The sequence below is a fragment of the Diadema antillarum genome, unplaced genomic scaffold (genome assembly GCF_040938485.1).
Source record: "Diadema antillarum isolate AM-2024a unplaced genomic scaffold, OU_Dant_1.0 seq00000016_RagTag, whole genome shotgun sequence".
NCBI classification, from domain to species: domain Eukaryota; kingdom Metazoa; phylum Echinodermata; class Echinoidea; order Diadematoida; family Diadematidae; genus Diadema; species Diadema antillarum.
Window position 1 is genome coordinate 354,867 of NW_027271136.1, and position 20,498 is coordinate 375,364.

General features: G+C 39.7%; 1 protein-coding gene across 1 annotated transcript in view; it reads left to right on the forward strand.

The window, feature by feature from the left end:
* The window catches only part of LOC139725145 (eukaryotic elongation factor 2 kinase-like), a 58,607-nt gene that overhangs the window by 23,977 nt on the left and 14,132 nt on the right, over positions 1–20,498 (forward strand). Inside the window, exons 2-3 of the mRNA XM_071636231.1 lie at positions 15,168–15,885; positions 18,425–18,617. Coding sequence (XP_071492332.1) covers positions 15,719–15,885; positions 18,425–18,617 — 360 coding nt within the window. The 5' untranslated portion in view covers positions 15,168–15,718. The remainder of the gene's footprint in view (positions 1–15,167; positions 15,886–18,424; positions 18,618–20,498) is intronic.

Below are 20,498 nucleotides of genomic sequence, written 5' to 3' on the forward strand. Positions count from 1 at the left end.
AAGTCTCCTCCAAAAATCCATCGAAAATCCCAAATTCCACCGTCAAAAGTGCAGAATCGGAACTTTTCCAAGCGCGCGCGAATTAAGTCCAGTTTTAAGAGTATTGTCTACGCGACGGGTCGCGGAAAAAGCGCTAAAAATCGAGAAATACGCCGTTTTCTTGCGGGATATTTTGATTATAGCAAGCCGAGAGTGTGATGATATCAAAGGTCGTATGAGTGTACGATCTTTGATGGTATCCACAAAAGCGCAAAAGAAAAACAAAAGTTACGTACCCCCTAGGCAATTACCCCTATGATTAGTGTCTACGGGAATTATTCAATGCAATGGTTGAATGCAAATGTCTACTGCACCAGTATTCGGCCACCAACGAGCGCCGCAACGTCCCCGGTGCAATTTTGCACCAACAGTGTAGAGCGCGATGCATTTTCAGGGGCCTTGCACACGCATTGACATTGAGCACGCATATCGTGCAGTGTGACTGCGACCGAGCAAAATGCTCCTCCAACGAAAAAAACAATCAATGTTAATTTGAAAAATCATCAAAATACGGGCCAGTTTGTGATGACGGAGAACGAACTTTCATAAATCTAGAAGGACATAGTCCCTCAAATAGGCCTAAACGTAAATTTCAGAATTCTTACGAACATTTGAGCAGCGAAGTCGGATCGTTGGGGAGTTTATGTTTTCGTATGGTAGCGGAAAATCGCAAAGTGAGAAACGGGAAATTTTCGGAATGGTCACTATACCATGGGGTCAAAACTTCAAGGTCACACAGAATTTGCAAGGGTCAAGCGATTATCACCAAAATCTAATCGATTCTTTCCTGCCATTATCCAAACATCCCCATAACATTTCGTGCAAATCCGTTTACCCGTTCTCTTGTTATCTTGTACACAAACAAACAAACAAACAAACAAACAAACAAACAAACATACGGAACCCTTTACATAACCCCCTGCCGATTTTCATCGGCGTGGGTAACTAACCACTGCACTGGGCAGCCCTGCGTGACTTATCACCAGCCTGTGAGTTCTACCAAAGATCGTACACTTTTAGTGTACGATCTTTTGTTCTAAAGTCACATCACACGCAAATCACATCATTTCACATACTAGAACACTCATTCACAACACGAAAGTCCTTTAGTCTATTCCAAAAATCCATCGAAAACCCCAAATTCCACTGTCAAAAGTGCAGAATCGAGACTTTTCCAAGCGCGCGTTTTAAGAGTAACATGTTAGGGTCTACGGGTCGCTGAAATAACGCTAAAAATCGAGAAATACGCCGTTTTCTTGCGGGTTATATAGCAAGCCGAGAGTGTGATGGTATCAAACGTCGTATGAGTGTACGATCTTTGATGGCATCCACAAAAGCGAAAAAGAAAAACAAAATTTACGTACCCCCTGGGCAATTACCCCCCTACGGCAATTATTCAATGCAAGGGTTGAATGCAAATATCTACTGCACCAGTATTCGGTCACCAACGAGCGCCGCAACGTCCGCGATGCAATTTTGCGCCAACAGGGTAGAGCGCGATGCATTTTCACCGGCCTTGAACACGCATTGACAATGAGTGCGCATATCGTGCAGTGTGACTGGGACCGAGCAAAATTATTTCATGATTGAGGAATGCTCCTCCAACAAAAAAAAAAAAAAAAAATCAATGTTAATTTGAAAAATCACCAAATACGGGACAGTTTGTGACGACGGAGAGCGAACCCCGAATAAATCAAGAAGGACATAGTTCCTCAAATAAACGTAAATTTCGCAATTCTTACGAATGGTGTTGAGCAGCGAAGTTGGATCGTCTTACGAACAGAGTTGCATGCAGCGAAGTCGGATCGTTTGGGAGATACGCTTTTGTATATGGCGTGCCGATCGACCAACAACACTGTTTATCGGCGATAAACACTGTTTATCGAGCGATAAACACTGTCATCATCGAGCGATAAACTCTGTTTATCGAGCGATAAACTCTGTTTATCAAGATGAAGCTCTGTTTATCACACCTTTATCAACTGATAAACAGAATTTTTCTCGATAAACACCGTTTATCGGCGGTCGATAAACAGTGTTTATCACAAAAAAACTCTGTTTATCGGTCGATCGATAAACATAGTTTTTTGTCGATAAACACTGTTTATCACTTGGTCGATAAACATAGTTTTTCTCGATAAACACTTTATCACTTGGTCGATAAACATAGTTTTTCTCTGTTGATAAACAGTGTTTTTCGTTCGATAAACACTGTTTATCGCCGATAAACAGTGTTTTTTCAGTGTTTATCGCCGATAAACAGTGTTTTTCGGCGATGAACAGTTAATCGGCATTATTGATCAAATGGCGCGCCATATTTGTATGGTAGCGGAAAATCGCAAAGAAACGGAAAATGTTCGGAGTGGTCACTATACCATGGGGTCAAAACTTCAAGGTCACACAGAATTTGCAAGGGTTAACCGATTTTCACCAAAATCTAATCGATTCTTTCCTGTCATTATCCAAACATTCCCTGAACATTTCGTGCAAATCCGTTTACCCGTTCTCTTGTTATCTTGTACACAAACAAACAAACAAACAAACAAACAAACATACAAACAAACAAACAAACAAACAAACAAAAAACAAACAAACAAACAAACAAACATACGGAACCCCTTACATAACCCCCTGCCGATTACATCGGCGTGGGTAACAAACAAACAAACATACGGAACCCTTTACATAACCCCCTGCCGATTACATCGGCGTGGGTAAATATAGGAGACTATACACAGAGCTACCAAGTCTCTCGCATTGTGAGTGAGACTCAAGCATTTAGGGTCTGTCTCACGATCTCACGCATGACACCCATTTTTCTCACGCATTGGGAGCATAGCTTAAAGAATTAAAGTGAGAGTTGCAATTGAAAGCATGTTTCTCTTTTGTCTGTCAAAATAAGTGAAAAATAGTCATTTAAGTATGCACCAGCTTGCACCATTAAGAGCTAAAAATTGAAAAAGCTCCCTTCCGTGGGAGGGCGGACACCCCCTCCAACACCCTTCCCTTGCTCAGTCGCTTCGCTCCCTCGCTCACGCACATATGCGTGCACGCTGAGATGCTGAGTCATGAAAATCTCACTCATAAAGATTTTTTGAACTTGGCATCTATGTATACAAGGTGTAGTTGTGGGTCAGTTGCTTGATAATAAATAACCTTTTCTTTCAGTGGAAATGACTTCTATAAGTCATGCTGTTGGATTATCATGCATTATATAGCACAGTACCTTCAGAAGGCTGTATGCTTCATTTTTTCTCCTTTTTTTTTGGGGGGGGGGGGGGGGTTGCCGACATTTACCGGTAAATTAATTGTAGCATTACTTTGCAACTTCACAGCTTTTATACTCTATTTTACAGCACACACTATGTATGCCGATATTTTTTTTTTTCTCTCAACATTTCTACACATTGAACTCTGTGACCCCGTACAGCCTGTCCTTAGGTTGGAAGTAAAAAAAAAGGGGGGTGGGGGAGGGATTGGCACTGATAAGGGAGAATTGACCAATCTCAAGGGGGGGGGGGGGGGGGGAATAGAGAATGGCCAGCGCACCACCAGCCAGTCACAATTCAGGTCACGCCGGGCACACTTGTCAGCAGAGGGCAAACATGTTGTCTCGAAATTCAGACACATTTTCCCCTTACCTGTACAGTACATGGGCTGTTTATGCGGCACACTGCAGACTTTGGTGCAGTGTACATATCCCATCAGGAAGAAAAACAATAGATAACATGTAAGAGTCATTAATGCTCCTCATCATAGCTTTGTGGGATGTCACAATCAAAAATATTATCAATTCTACATGTTGTATTGAGCACTCTGAAGTTAGAATGTAGTTACTAAAGTATTTAGATGTCAGAGGTATTGCAACAATACTCGGCTTTATCTTCCAGAGGGATTATATACCCTATGTATGAATATTCTTAATATGAGTTCTCAGCCTGGGTGAGATACACTAGAGACTAATAAAATCATATTTATGAGCTAGTTTCCTGGATGTTGCAATTATCACTTCCATTTGTGGTTCCTGTATCATTTTCCTGTTGGTAAGTGATACAGTGTATACATGATATGCCAGGCGACTGTAATGGAGGTGTCTTCTTTTTTTTTAAAAGCCCCTGTAATATTTTGTGAGCGATATTGATGATCGTAGCAGTAGCTAACTAGAGAAGCACTCTGAGAGCACAGACCTCAGCCAAGCATGCAGCTCATTTCCACCACTGATCTTGTTCTTCCATAGAGATATCAGTGATTTCCACCCATACGTACTTATTGCATTGTGTGCTGAAAGTCGCCCGATTTTCCGATATAGAAGCCTTTGTTACGTCATAAACCCTCAGCTACACGGCGCGCCTCGCCCTAGGAGAAACTAGAGCACGCACTTTAGTACGCGCAGGCAAACCTCAAATACGCGCAGCCTAAACTCCCAAGTTCATTGACCCTACCTGCCAAAATATCAAAAATCCTTCATAAATACCCCCAAAATTCTCGGATCACTACCAAAATTTAATCGTCTGTTACTTGTATCATTCTAAACCTTTCCTGCAAGTTTCATCCAAATCTGTTAACTACTTTTTGAGTTATTTTGCACACGGACAAACTAAATAACTAACTAACTAACTAACTAGCTAAACTAACAAACAACCAAACCAACGGTAACGAAAACATAACCTCCTCCCTTGGCGGAGGTAATAATGTACTGTATACATGTATGCCAAGTATTTTGCAATGTTTTTATTTTCGTGAATATTTCGAATCAAGTGCTATTCAAATGTAAAAACACACAAAAATATTAATTCTGATCTTGACATGAATGTGATGTGCATGCGTACATTTCGCCGTTCAGTACTGTACTCCACAATCACAAATTTAACTACCGGTACTCACAAAATTGTCAGGAAGTCCCAATTCATTAAATACTGTATACGCTATAATTTTCGCGTACATAAATTTTCGCGAATTGCCGCTGTCACACATTTTCGCGAGTGGTTAAATTCGCGATTGGGGGACCAGAGAAAATATGAAGTGGCAAAGAAAGTGTGAATTTTCAACTTACTAGCAAATAAGAATGATACTAGTTATACACTGCATGAAAAAAAACTTACCAAACTCTGCTAACTATTAAATTCGCGAATAGCTCCTGACTTGCGAAATTCGCGAAAATAAAACCCCCGCGAAATATATAGCGTATACAGTATTAGACTTGCTAATATGTAGAGTATACAGTACCGGTAATCAGTCCAGACATTAAGGGAAGAATGTTAGTCATCACATTTGTCAATGATATGGTAGGAAGGAGGAGAGGCATAACTGATACAGTCAATGACATCAACTAAATATCACATGTTATCTGTCTATCTACAGTTAAACATGCCTTAGCAGCCACCTGCCGTACAAATGTATGTGGCCGCTGAAAAAAAAAAAATGCTACTGCGTTCACCCACCAGTCAGTCAGAAAGCACTAATGATTTAAAGGAAACCCAAACCCAAAGAGAAATGTGGATTGAGTGAAAGCAGCAACATTAGTAGAACATATCAGTGAAAGTTTGAGGAAAATCGGATAATTGATGCAAAAGTTAGGAATTTGTAAAGTTTTGGTGTTGGAACCGCTGGATGAGGAGACTACTAGAGGTTGTAGTGTCATGTGTGGACAACAATATAAAGAAAATATAAAGGGAATTCCACAAAAATTCATTTTTCATGAAAATTACACATTCCATCAACTTAATACTGACATACATGTATGATAAGGGTAGCAATTATTCCCCCTGCTTTCTGAAAGTGGTTAGTCAAGTGCTCTTTCATTATTCTAGAAAAGTTAATTTTTATGGATTTTCTTTATTATTGTTGTCCACACATACGTCATGACCTCTAGTAGTCTCCTCATCTAGCGGTTCCATCACCAAAACTTTAAAGATTCATAACTTTTGCATCAATTGTCTGATTTTCCTCAAACTTTCACTGATGTGTTCTGCTAATGTTGCTTCAATCCATATTGCTCTTTGGGTTTGGGTTTCCTTTAGAATCTTGCTTGCTGTATGCACGCTTCAGTGTGCTACAACTTGATCAATACTGGCATTGTTTAATGCATGAAATGTGCATACATACAGATACACATAATACTGTACATGATCATGTACCTGGTACTGCAACGATACAAGTGTAGCCATGTAGGCAATACTGTAAAAGCTATTATTTTCCTGTACAGATATTTTCGCAAATGAGGAGGTCGCAGACATTTTCGCGAAATTTTGTTTTTATAATTTGACATTGAGACTTATCATAAGTGCACTAATGCCTGTCCATGTCCGATATTTTTGCACGTTGTTCAATTTGCGGCTCAACAGAGATTCGCAAAATTTGCAAAAATTAAACCCTTGTGAAAGAACAGCTTTTAGAGTACACACATAATGTCGGATTTCCTGTCTATCGCGGACACCTGTCTAAAATGGCCACTCTTTTCATCTCCCTTGGGTGGCCGCTCTAGACAGGTTTGACTGCATATAATTTGTTGCAGTGAAGCCACTTGTAGGTTATGACAATTCATGAAGATATATAGAAATCATATACACATTTTTCCATTGACGATTGAAATGTCGTAAATGTGCAACATGTAATGACAATTATATAAAAGTTACACATTTTGAATGTGCACCCTGCCCTTTTGGATAGAGGTTCATTCCCTGATACCAGTGCATATCAAAGTGTTCAGGTGATCCTAGATTCGGAAGTGAATACAGAATACTTCAAAAGTTTTACATTGTTTCGTAAAGTTGAACCAGCTACTGTGGCAGGGGAACAAAGACAGGTCTCTGCTTTTTGATCATGAAATAAACACAAAACTAATTCAGAACTGGTTAATCATCTTCTTTATTTTTTCATTTCATGACGTCCAATTCAAACCCCCCACTCTCGTCTTGTTGCATTTTCGTAAGAAGTCACTTCTGCTCTAATGACTTGGACTTCTTGCACGTATAGGAAATCAAAGACGTCTGAGTTTCACCAGACTACCCCAGGGCTCGGAGCTCGGGACACAGCGTGGGCGCACAGTGTTTCCAGGGTTCTGTTTTCAGATTGGAGATAAAAAGTCTCTTTTTTCTCTCTCTCTCTCTCCTCTCTCTTCCTGTCTCTTTCTCTATCCCTCTGCAAATCGTGGTGTGCTGCGCAGTGCTGCGGGGCAGAGACCAGATCCCAGTTTTGTTTTGATCAATGCAGTCGCACGCAGACATTCGTTCGGCTCTGGAGTCTGAATTTGACCTTACTAAAGTCATAAGCCCCATATGGGCACATAAACTGGATTGCCAGGGTGTTCCATTTCTTTCTTCAACATTGCCTCTTTCTTCTGTATGGAAAGGAGAGCATACATGTATAGCAAGAATAACAACATATCTTCATTTGTGTGGATTTTTAGTTGCCAGCAGCTTTCATCCAAGGTGAGTGTTGATTATTTTTGTATGATTGTTACGCGGCTATAAAGTGTGACATATTATGGATTTTACGCTTTAGAAGTCGTTCATTCCTGTATCGTCAGGTAAGTGTTGCTTTAGTAGTTGCATTGAGAGGATTTGGGTTATTTATGATACAAGGTTGTATGACCTGTAAAATCAAGTGATATTCACAATAAGATATGCTCCTCTACATGATAGCTCATATCTCTTTTGCTTGTTGGGCCTGTTGTTAACTGATGACAGAGCAATAGGCAGACTACAGTTTGTTTAGTGGCTTTTCTGCTTTCACATGGACATATCTCTAAATTCGGACACCCCCCCCCCCCCCCCCCCCAAAAAAAAAAAAAAAAAAGCAGTGGAATATCGGTGTAGAAGAGCTGTTTTACTCTGTGTTCTGCGATTCATTCTTCACGTGGCAAAGTGGGCACTGTTGACTCAGTTTGGCCAGATTTGCTGGCTGGCTGATCAGGGTTTAAGAGGTCGATGTCATGCATAGTGCTGTTTCGTCCCTGTGTGTGTGTGTGTGTGTGTGCGCGCATGATTGTGTGTCTGTGTGTGTGTGTGTCTCCATCTGCCTATTGCATACATAAGTCATGTTGACCTGACCAGTTCACCAAGCTGGTAATCTTCTTTGCTACATCAGTACTGACCTACAGTAATTTGTACCGTATGCATACATGTGTATACATAGATGTTGTTTCTCTAGTATAGTGGTTCCTTTATATATTCAACATCCCATCTGTTTCATAGTCACTCTGTCCATTATACTGTTGCTGCAAGAAGCTAGAAGTGTTGTATTTTTGGAAATATGATTTACAACACTGACATATATAACATTGGATATCATGTTTTTATGTACTTGTACTAGTAGTATGCAACGGTATTACCATAGGCTCATTATCTATATCAAACCAATGAAGAGCCACTCAATCCAACTTCGTGGTTTACATTCCTCAGCCTCTTACAAGTTGTATAATATGCCATATATCTTGTAAGTATAAAATTTGGTGAATTTTTGTACAAAAATTTCGTGAGTGGTTGAACTCATATTCAATAACCACATTGATGGAATGAGAAAAAAATATCACTCTTCATGAGGGAAAGTGGCTGATTTGATACCTTGGAGGCTACTTATTGATATGATTAAAATAGGCAACTCACAAAATTAGTGACAATTTACTGAAATTTAATGAAAATGTACAATACTTGCTCACATTAGTGCTTATTCTATTTTTTTTTTTTTTAGGTCATACATTGTAAAAGGAGCATAATACTATGTACATGTACATATTTATGCCTGGCGAAATTTTTGCTTGGTTTAAATTTGGAGAGTTGTAATAACTGATGGTCACTGTGCAGTTATTGAGCACAAATGGACTAGTCATGACGCGTAGTGCTGCTGGAAGTGGTCGACCTTGTATGAGTTGATTTATCGGCGTTCTTCTGCGGTGCCTGTAAACGACATGCAGCGACATCCTTGAATGTTTTCTCTTCGTGGTCGATCGGAATGTTTACATGTAAAGTGAATGGCGAAACCCGGAAGAAGCAAAATACCAACGAATATTGACTGCTGACCTTTTGACCCTGCAAAATACCAACTGCAATTGCCTCCCAAAATTACCTTGTATAGGTAATAATTAGTAATATTTTCCTCATACCCGACCTTTACGTGTGCCCTTTGACTAATCCTGTTTACTGAGGATTGATTGAAATGTAGTGTACAATGTACATGTATGTGTTCTGGGAGAGAAATAAAAGGAGGGACATTCATGTTTTTAATCAAACTTTTTCTGGCACAAACTTGAAATCTCAACTATTAGCCCGCAGTATGTGGTTTGCAATAGTTTTCATAGCAGTGTAATGAAAAGTGCAGCAGCTGAGGCTGCTGCACATTACAAGTAACAAATTTCATTAAGACCCACAGCCCTGTTGGCCTGCTACATGTTTCTGTCACCTCTCAAAATTTTAGCTTTCGGTTGCCTAATGGTACTAATCTGCCTCAGCGCTGTCTCTCTAATTTCATGCACCTTCTCATTTCGAGTGACAGTGTTTTTTCTTCTCCTTCCCCCAACACACAATACATAGTAAAGTGTATGCAGTACAATCAATCCTAGCGCTTCTCAGCTACATAATATACTCTGCATTTATCAAGTTGATGAGAACTGTGGTTCATATATACACAAGCAGCTAAAGCAGAGCTCTCTCAGCTCAGCAAGTGATGAAGCATCTCTCATCCACAGCTAATCACTTTTGCAGCATTTGGAGATCTGCACGCATACTTCATTAACTTTACTTAGTAGTGTTACAGATGTGTAAGTTCAGGGTAGTGCGCAACCTCTTCTTGGCTGAAATGCTTGAGTTTGACTTTCCAGAAATTAGCCCCAAATTTAAGAGAGTGTTTTAGGGAGCTTTGAGCAGCATGAGCAAGCTTTAGTAGTAGTAGTACGGCAGGGTGATATTAAAAAAAAAAACAACAAAACCTCTGTACTGTGCTGCTGATGAAGTGGGAATAAAGAGAGTTTCGCAATAACAAACTTTTTTTTTTTCTGGACACTAGCCAAAGCTGAATTCACACACGAGTTATCGGTTTAAGCATCGTGATGCAAAATCTGCTTTTTTGGTACTACATATTCCCACAATGCAATCAAAGAAAGAAAAGAAAGGAAAAAATTCACTTGGCTTGAATTAAAGCCCATGAATCTGTAGACTGTGCATGCCTATATATTAAAGTGAATGATTGAAGCATGACCTCGAGCCCCCAGTTTTGTGAACCTAGTGTGGGGAGTTGGGTTGTCAGATTAAACAAAAAAACAGTTTTTTCTGCACATGCTCTTCACACACATTGCGCAAGGTAAATTATCGCAAGAGTTCCACTTTCCTGGTTTTCACATTGCGTTGCTAAAATTGCTTTAAAAAAAAAAGGAGCATTAATTTTGGATGTGTCTGTTCCTGCAAGGAAATTTCCAAAGCAACTCATTATAATATCCGTAGAGTCATTTTCCAGATGAAGCAAGTTCTTAGGCAGGAAGAAGAAAACAAAAACCAGCGCAGTGAATGAGCTATTTCTCAGCTGTGGATGCTGAGGACTTACAAGAGGATTTGATTTTGCTTGGTTTAGTATTGATAATTCACAATATTTGTATAGCGCATTATCACATGAAATGTCTCTAAGCTCTAATAGTGCTCTCATATATTGTATACCTTTATGTTTTGTATGCACTATGCAAGAGAGAGAGAGAAGGGAGGGGGTTGTGTTTTTGTTTTTTTAGAGAAAGAGAATACGGAAGAAAGATTTTGTGTTGTGTGTGTGTGTGTGTGTGTGTGTGTGTGTTATATTTGTGGTGTGTAGCTGTTTGTTTGTTGAGAATGCTAGATGATAGTGTGCTTCTCTTATGATCAAGCCGTGGTCATCTTAATTTTGATTGTCCCTTTGAATGCTGTAGATGTGGGAAAAAAAATGCCTTACATATTTCCTTTTGATGTACATAATCTAAAATTCTACTCGATCACTGACAAGACCAATTGCTTATGCATGAATCAGAAGATTGATCATGTATGATTATTACATAGTTTTTAGCATGTCCAATCCATCAAATGATGTGTTTACATAATTCGCATGTTCCTGAATCAATTTATCTCCAATTGACAGGATGCTACATAACTTTTTTTTTTTAATTGCTTGTCTGGTCGGGCAAGCAGATTTTCCAATTGTTGCAGAACTCGTCATGCCCAAACATGAATTTTACTTGCCCGAAAAGGAAGTCCAAAAATATACAATGTAAGGAAATTATACAGAAAATCCCTTGTAAATCAAGGGCTTAATGACACTTAGGGTGCGTTTATAAGATTTTGCGTGCCTAGAATCACTGTTTTGAATCACTGTTTTGAAACACTGTTTCAAATCACAGTTTCGTTAGGAGAGCGTTTATAAGATTTTTTTTCCAAGCGTGTTGGGGCTCTAGCTCAGACTGTGCCATTGCGCAACTCACTCTGTGCAGTTTTTCCTCGGCAAAAGGTCAAACAGGGTGCGCGCAAGGCATTGTGACGTCACATAAACAGTGTTTGCAATCGCGGTTGCGTTTATAAGATTTTTGAAACACTGATTCTACAGAAACACTGTTTGTAAACGCACTATTTTGTGCGTTTACAAACAGTGTTTCAAAACACTGTTTCAAATCACGGCGAGCGTTTATAAGAATTTTTTTCGTGCTAGAATCACTGTTTGGCCAGAAACAGTGTTTCAAAACACTGTTTCTGGCCAAAAGAAAAATCTTATAAACGCACCCTATATCATGTGAATTTATAAACAGCACACATTGATTCATATACTGAAAACACAATGGAGTAACAAACTTGGTTTGACCAAGTGTTTTATTGCATTGCATTGGGTCTTCTTCACATAAATGTTTGATAGTTGCTGAAATGAAATTAAAGTGCATTGCATCACTATTCAAAACAGTCATTATCTCTGGGCTTCGATCTGTGTGCTTGGCTTAGAAGTGAAAAAAAGAAAGGTGGTTTCAAAACTTTTTGCTTGCCCAATTCGGGCAAGTATTTTTCCTCATTGTTCGAAAACACTTACCTGGCTTTGATTTTTACTTGCCTTGGGCATTTTGGCAAGTGCTAGTGCCTTGAGTGTCTTGATAACAGAACATCTCCATTGTGTGATGCTGTAGAATTTGTTAGATTTGCTCATGGGAGTACCCTTTCTAAAATGTCTTTTACCTTATTGTGTATCATCTCGACTGATCTGTTTTTCCTTTGTTGCTGTTTTTTGTGAACTAATCCAGCATATAAAACCATACAGTGTAGCTGTTCACAGTAAAGGATACATTTATATTGTAGATGCATATGTTCAGGGGTAATAACAGTGTCCACAGTTTATGTACTATACCCTCAGTGTAAAATTGCATGGATACTATTAAAGGTCACTTTTCAATACTGCCTATTGATTTTTTTTTTTTTTGCTATGACTTCCCAGGAAGGGATAGGAACAAGTTTGTGATTGTGTGGTGAGCCATGGCCTTGCTTTGATAATGGACAAAGACTCTGTGAGGTCAATTTCCAGAGCGCTGAAGTGCAAGCGAGCAATTGACCCAGAGAGCCCCATCTACCGTGTATACATGTGGAAGCTGCAGACTGTTGTATATCACATACACACAGACACACACACATTACCTGAACTTCTGCTTGACACACAAAAAGGAAGGCAGATTTTGACCCAGTTCTGTGTCTGAGGTCACTCTTCTAGTCTGTGATTGACCTTCTTTGGTTAAGGTCACTGCCTCCATCTCTGTAGTCAAGTTCCTAAACATCCCATTCTTGCCTTCCCTGTGTGAAACTGAATACCTCAGAGGTTTCCTGTAGCCTCGATGTGCCCGGTCTCAATTGTCCTGTTTTTTACGAAGTCCCAAGTATTTTGTCGTGTCTTCATATTCAGGACGGCTGTTGATTCCCCTGACTTCTCTGTTCATTATCAGAAAGTACATGTACATGGTTTTATGTCATTTCTCCCCTCCTATATTTAACCAGAGAAAAATGAGCAGAAATGTCAGGTCTGTGTCAGTGAATGTGTTTAAACTGCTCAAAAATAAGGATGTACAATCTCATAACACTGCGTGAAGTACCGGTAGTATTGTACTAGAAATACAATGGAATGATAGATACGTAGCACTTGACAGGTTGCTTTGGAAAGGAACAGAACATTATTAGAACTGAGACAAGCTACTGTACATGTACTGTAAAACTGTTATTTTCAAGTACAGATATTTTGTGAATGAGGAGTTCACCAGACATTTTGCGCGAGATGTTATTTTCGCAATTTGACTCTGAGGCTACCAATAGTGCTCTAATCTGTGCTCTACGAGTGCTTTTCTAGTTGTTTGAAATGTTTTGTAAAACAAGTTTTGTACAAGCTACCAGAAGTGTATTGGTGCTCTAAATCTCTATGTGTGTACTGGCACAATGTATGCCGGTATTTTGGAATTCAGGTCAGCTACATGTACCGTACATATTTTTTCCATTCATGCAAGTGAATTGTGTGAGCAGAGATGGTTGTCAAACTTTTCATTGTGGATAGAGATCAGTGGAATAGCTCATTTTCCACATAAGTCAGCCTAAACAAAAGTTAATGCTCGTCCCTGAGACTTGTTTTCTAGGGTCTTTCAATGGGAAGATTTTAAAAATACAAATATTGACTTAAGGTTATTACAGCCTCTGAGGTTCTTGTGAGTGCAGTGTTCAATGTGCCACATACAGGTTTTATCTAGCTGAGTGATGGAAAACAATGGCAAAGGATAACAAAATGCGGCAGACAGTTGATGCGCTGACATTCGTGTGACAGCCTGTACAGACTTTGGACCTGTGTGTGGTGGTTCAGTACAACGTGGAGTGATGTCATCTATTGGTTTACATTGTAACAGATTTGTGTATGACGTGCATTTAATGATAGATAGGCGCTTCAGACACGCACTTAAGTTTTCAAAGAGGAAGATTTTACCGTCTTGCTGCAAGCATTGATTGTATTAGGCTGCCTCAAGTGAAGTTAAGTATTTATGTGACTGAGCGTCAAGGGGTGGAATTGCTCTTTGAAATCACAGAGAGTTTATTCTGCGTATAAAGAGCAATTCTACCTCATGTTCAGGTGGGCTTTGATGGATGGAGTAAAATTACTGGAACAGAATGATAAACATTGCATTACAATCAGATATAAGATTATTAAGTCATAGGATCGTAGAGGTTCACCTTTTTTCATAAACAGTAAAATTAGTGCTACCTCTGTGCTAATTACAGTGTGTATTAAAGGTACAATTTAGGGTGATTACTGTAAAACACAATATTTTTGCAGCATGAAATTTTCGCAAGTTGCCTTTAACATTTAATGCATAGGGTGTAGACGAGAATTTTCGCATGCATTTTGATATTATGAATCTTGGTTCTAGCGAAATTCGCGAAATTAAACTGCACACGAATATTCCTCGTTTTACAGTATGCCATTGTCTCACATCATTACCGCAGACTTGCACAGAAATCTGTACTGAATTTCATTTTATTGACATGAAGTCAATATTACAAAAAACTTCCTTCACAAATTATCGTATTGTTGAATCAACCTAGAGATGCTTGTCTTGGGGAGGGGGGAAAGGGCTGTTATGTTACTGTTATGTTACTGCATGAATTCTTGATTCCTTATGTGTTCTCAGTGCACATTCCTCATACATGTGCGGGCATAGTCCCATGTCATGGCATGTAAAAATTGTAATTACCATGTGTTGATAGGGTATCTCCCAATTACAGTTCACTTTGTGATTGATGAGTTATTGGTGCAGTGTTGATGGAGTCTTTTAATGTTGTCAAAGCTGATATTCATTGTACCTCTACTCTGCTTCATTAATTGAGTAGCAAACTACATGGTGAAGCTTGACACAGATCCCATCACATGTGAGATATCGATGATACGCTCCTAATGTCCGAACGTCTTCACCAGTCACATCGCTACGCATTATACTTGTTAATTTTGGGACGCTCGAAGCTTGGTAATGTAATTACCATGTGAGGATCAGTGGCATAATTTACCCGTAGGTGCAACAACAACAATCAAGAAAAAAAAATGCATTTTGAATGACTTGTTCGCCCAGCTAATCCTTCCTGTGTCGCTTCCTGTTTTTGTCTCTTACCTTCCAGGTCCTTAGAGGAAACTTGCTGGACTCCACTCAGTCAAACACCACCTCCTTTCTAGATCAGAGACCCCAAAAACAAGCAGCCAATTTGCACATTAATTGGCTTGCATGTAATGTTAGTTAGATCGTCTACGTGGGAGAGGGCCGGTCGTTCAACGGATCTACACTGTCCGATAGTCTCACAAAGTTAGAAAGGGTTGGACATGATATGACTGAGACACAGGTCGTATCTGGCTAGCACCTGTCAACAGAAAAAAAAAAAAGCAAGGAAAGTCGAGTCAGACAGAGGACAGTAAACTGTGACCCCCCCCCCATATCGTATCATAGTGACTAAAATCCCAAGGAGTCGTTTTCTAGTTGTCCAAGGGGCGTCCTTCATGTATACGTCGAACGTCAACTTCCCAACCAGCAGACCACCATTACTCCTCACATTAGAACTATCCCACAAGTCCCCATTCCTCGTCCGCTTCCTCTTATCCTCCCCGGTGCCCTGCCCCACCCACCACCATCTCTGTTGCCACGGTACAAGACGACAACAACTCCACACCACCCAGCATGGCTCAGCTGCAGTTTGAGATCTCCGACATTGAGAACGGCAACCAGAACCTTCACGATGACGAGGACGATGATGCTGTGATGCACATCGAACCGCTGGTCGACTTTCTCCTCAAGGAGCCATCGAAGCAGAATCTGGCCCCTCCGGCCACAGAGAATCTCAACAAGTGAGTATGAGTGACTAAAATGTGTGACTTGGGGCACACATGTAAGATCCGAGCATAACAAGTCCTCTTTAATACAGTTGTATAATGTGTAGGTCTTCTAAAACACCATTGACGTATTATGCTATGGAATTCTCTTGGTTATAACAGTAAGTCATTGTCAGTGAGAAAATAACAATAATAATGTCATAATCATAGAAGGGATCAAAGGGGATCTGGTTATTTCTATATTGTTTCTTTAATCTGATCATGAAATATTTTGACATTTCATAACATTTTATAAGGATGATATTAATAATAAAGCATACATGTATCATGGCTTGGTGGCTAAGACCGCAGACAATTACAGTCATGAGGTCCCTGGTTTGAGTCGGCTACATTGTAGCAGCAGCGGTATGCCCTGTAATAAGCAAAACACTTTATTCTCTTTCCCTAGGCCTTTTGACGTAATGTGGAGCCATAAATCCTGTGGTAGCTTGCTCGTAAGCATTTACATGCTTTTCTAGCGTTCGCATATACAATACAAAAATAAAACATACACTGAAATACAATGTATTGTACATAAAAATGTAGGGTTTGAGTGGTCAGGCATGAGACTGCTTTTCAGACACAAAGTATGGACTTCAGAGGATATTATGACAGATTCCAGCATTGTTGCCAGAAAGGAACAAAGAACAAAGAAGAATATCTGGTCTTTTTACCCTGAACACATTTACTAAGCATGGTGAACAGCTGTGGTATATGTCATACTTTTAATGAATCAACGCCTGTACATTTCTCAAACTTGTCAAAACCAGATATCAGGCTGACTAACCCCATAACCCATGGTATCCAGTCGTGATTGATGACTTTGATTGAAATTGCTCAGCAACATGAGGCGTCCATCTGCTTGTATAGCAGACCTGGAGGCACAAAACAAGGGCTCTACACAATGTAACTTAAATCTTATGCATTGTAAGAGCTTTGCATCTACTTTCAAGTTTATACTGTAGTCAACCTCACCATGCACATCATCAGATTTTGGGGTGGGGGGGGGGGGGCGTGGGGGGGGGGAGCAGCTCAGCAATGGACTGATTGATTGCAGGTGGGAGTTATAGTTAGTCATTCAGCTACACGCATCAACAAAATGCAATGCATGGTCAGAGTGGGATGCATGCGTGACCATGAAGTTTCCCCCCAAGAAACAGTAAGCAGATGTGTGAAGAGACCACGTTTCATGCTGAACCAAGTAATCAAGGAGTGATCTCATGTTAGATGGCAAATCGGGATACCAATCTAATCTCTTCTGACTCAAGTGGTGTACAGGTGCCAAAAGGTGTGGAATGATACATACAAAAAAGAAAAAAGCATGCAAGGAGAAGGGGGAAAAAATAGGATACAATTGAGGACTATCGCTTGTAAGACTAACGGTGTATAATGAACTATTTTAGAAAGTGTTTTCAGTAATGGTATTCCCTTCAATAATCCCAGTTGGCTATTTCCACAAGAGAGTACTGTATACGCTGAGTATTTTGTGAGGCTTTCATTTTCACAAATTTCGCGAGTTAGGTACTAGTCGCCAATTAAAAGGCACAGGAAAATATTAAATCTAATCCCGACATGAATGTGATGTGCTCACATACATTTCTCCATTCAGTACTGTACTCCACAATTGCGAATTTAACCACTTGCGAAATTGCCGGGAAGTCCCGATTGATAAACAAATAGACTCGCTGAAGTTATGTGCTGTATACAGTATCATGTTTAATGCACTCTCCAGAATTATAGTAAGTATACAACAACCTGAGAATACTGTACGAGCTGAAATTTTTGCAGTGGTTTTATTTTCGCGAATTTCGCGAATTGCCTTTGAACCGCGAAAATAACAATGCACGAATAAGTAAGTTCAGTTAGACCCTCGCAACCGCGAAATTAACAACACGCCAAATTGTCCTCAAAGTAGTAATTCGCGAAAATATCTGTAAGGGAAAATTTCAGCTCGTACAGTAACACAGTTACTACTGTGATGACAATGCACCAGTTGATTTTAGTTACCATTGTGATATCAATGTACTTTTTGCTTCAAAATTTGTTGTTTATCGATAATTCATTTTGAATAAGCATAGGGATGTGGGGAACAATGAATGCACTTTGATGTGACCATGTCGCAATGTGGAAGGACAACACATTTGTACTATGTGAAATGGTTTGGGTTTTTGCAAATGCAAAATATAAGCAGGTGCAAGAAATCCAGGGATGCTCAACTAGTTAAAACAAATGCTACCATCATAAGAAAAAAATGAACTCTCTACTGAATTTATTTATCTTCAGCAAATGGATGACCAAGTTAAAGGACACATCAAACTTTAAAGAAGATAAAAATAGCAATCATCTTTCACAGGCAATAGAAAATTAGCGTGCTTGTCGTTTCATCCTTGTTTTAGTTCTGCACGTGGTGCCCTACCAAAGCCCCTCATACATGTACATCTAAAAGGTGTGCCATTTTAACATGCGATTGTATTCTCTCCAATTTCTCATCTTGTGTCCGGACCGGTCCTTCCAGCATCAACAAGGTTAAGACCCCGCCCATCAAGAAGAAATGGAAGATGGCCATCCAGCGGGCTCGTTCCCTGGAGGACCCGTGGGCCAAATTCCACTTGGAGGACTTCACCGCAGAGACGGCCACCCGCCACCGTTACAATGCCGTAGATAAGTCTTGGGTTCAGGACGAGGTCCAGGTCAAGATGGCTTCTGAGGTAAGGGGTCAAAGGTCAAATCACTTAATTGTTTGTTTAAAAAAAAAAAAAAAACTGCCAGTGACTTTGCCTTTCTGCAGTGGGTTGCATATATATGCTGAAAATTCAAGGGCACTCCACTGAAATGTTTAACCAAACACTCATACCCCATTCATACACAAGGTTTGGCCCAGAAGCGCTCCTGAAGCACTTTGACTATATGCCCCTCTGAGTCTGTTCATACAGAGAATCAGCGCTTGCTGAGACCACTTGCGAAGTGGCTGAGAGGGGCTTAAAATGTCACAGTGACCTTCAGTTGTGCGGGAGCTTCTAGATGTAAATTGTCTGCACTGAATGTACCACATACCACTTCTGAAGTTGGTGACTGTTTATACCTAGGGTTTACAGCACTTTAGGAGCACTCCTGAACTTATCTTTGAGTTGGGCATTAATTAAGAGCACTCCAGGGCCTGACTGTCTGTTCATACAGAGTTAAAGGGGCATCCGAGACGATTTTCATAATTTCACATCATGTAGTAGGCCTACATAAATCAACAGTTCCATGTATAGATTTCTGGAATTTATTTTCGTCCTTGAGCAGAGATACAATACAGTCAAACCTGTCTATAGCGGCCACCCAAGGGAAACAACAAAAGTGGCTGCTATAGACAGGTGGCCGTTATAGACAGGTTGGCGGCCATTTTGAATTTCATTACATGTGTTTTATAATAGCCGAAAATACCGCATGTTATTCTTTTAAAAAAAAAACAAATCAAAAACAACCAACGTATAAGTTTGCATGTGCAGCAGCTCTGCTATTATGGGGATTTTTGTTGTACAATTCACTTCAAGTTTCAAGTTTCAAGTTTCAAGTTTCTTTATTTCACCAAAGCAAGGAACATATTAAAAACAATTACATATATCAATATTCGGATATGATTACAAACATTTCAGTAAGACAGTGAAAAGGAACAAAAATACATAGATAGATTGACAATTACACGTACATAGGTTAACAAATACGCTATGGTAGGTAGCAGCCAGGAAGGAGATGTCCCTTATTTATAGCTGACCTAGAATAATTCATTCAATTTCAATTATATATAATGTGTTCCAATGAAAGTAAAAACGTTAGAACAGGACGTTAGAACAAGACAAAGCAAAACATAAAATGACAATAATACAGGATGTCTCGAAACATAGGGGATAAAAAACATACTCCTTACCTTAATAAATTTGGCTGTAATTATTGAGAAGAGCTTTTTTGTAACCAGATTTAAATGTATTCAAAGAGTTAGCATTACGAATTGCACAGGGGAGAGAATTCCACTTCTTTTTTTTTCATGCCTCCTTCTATTTTTTTGATGTTAAAAATAATATTTCGGGCCTGAGAAGTGCTCTTGGTCATCCCTACCGGTTTGCATGAACGGATTTCACGAGAGCTGAGTTCGATGGAGGATTGATAATGTGTAAAATTTACGTAAACTATAGAAACAATACCCAAACAAGTACCATGTTGTGTCTGCATTTCGGTAACAGTCTAAGTTGTTATTAGGAGTTGTCTTTGCCTTTGTAGCATCTATTCAGGGCTGCATTACTGAAGCCTAGATCTAATCTAGTCAAGTTGGTGGTAAGACGGGTTTTCGTGGCAAAGAGCTGCATTAATATTTTATCAGTCATGTCTGTGTGATTGTGACTGAGCTAGGACTCGGTATAAATCACGCAATGAAAGACATCGTACTCATTGCTGATTTAATGGATCAACTCAATTTTTGTGGCCGCTATACGCAGGTTGATATTCACCACGGGAAACAAAATGAGTGGCCGCTGGCCGCGTTAGGCAGGTGGCCGCTATATAAAGGGTCTATAATACAGCAATTGCGTTCGGGGGATTTTTCAGTG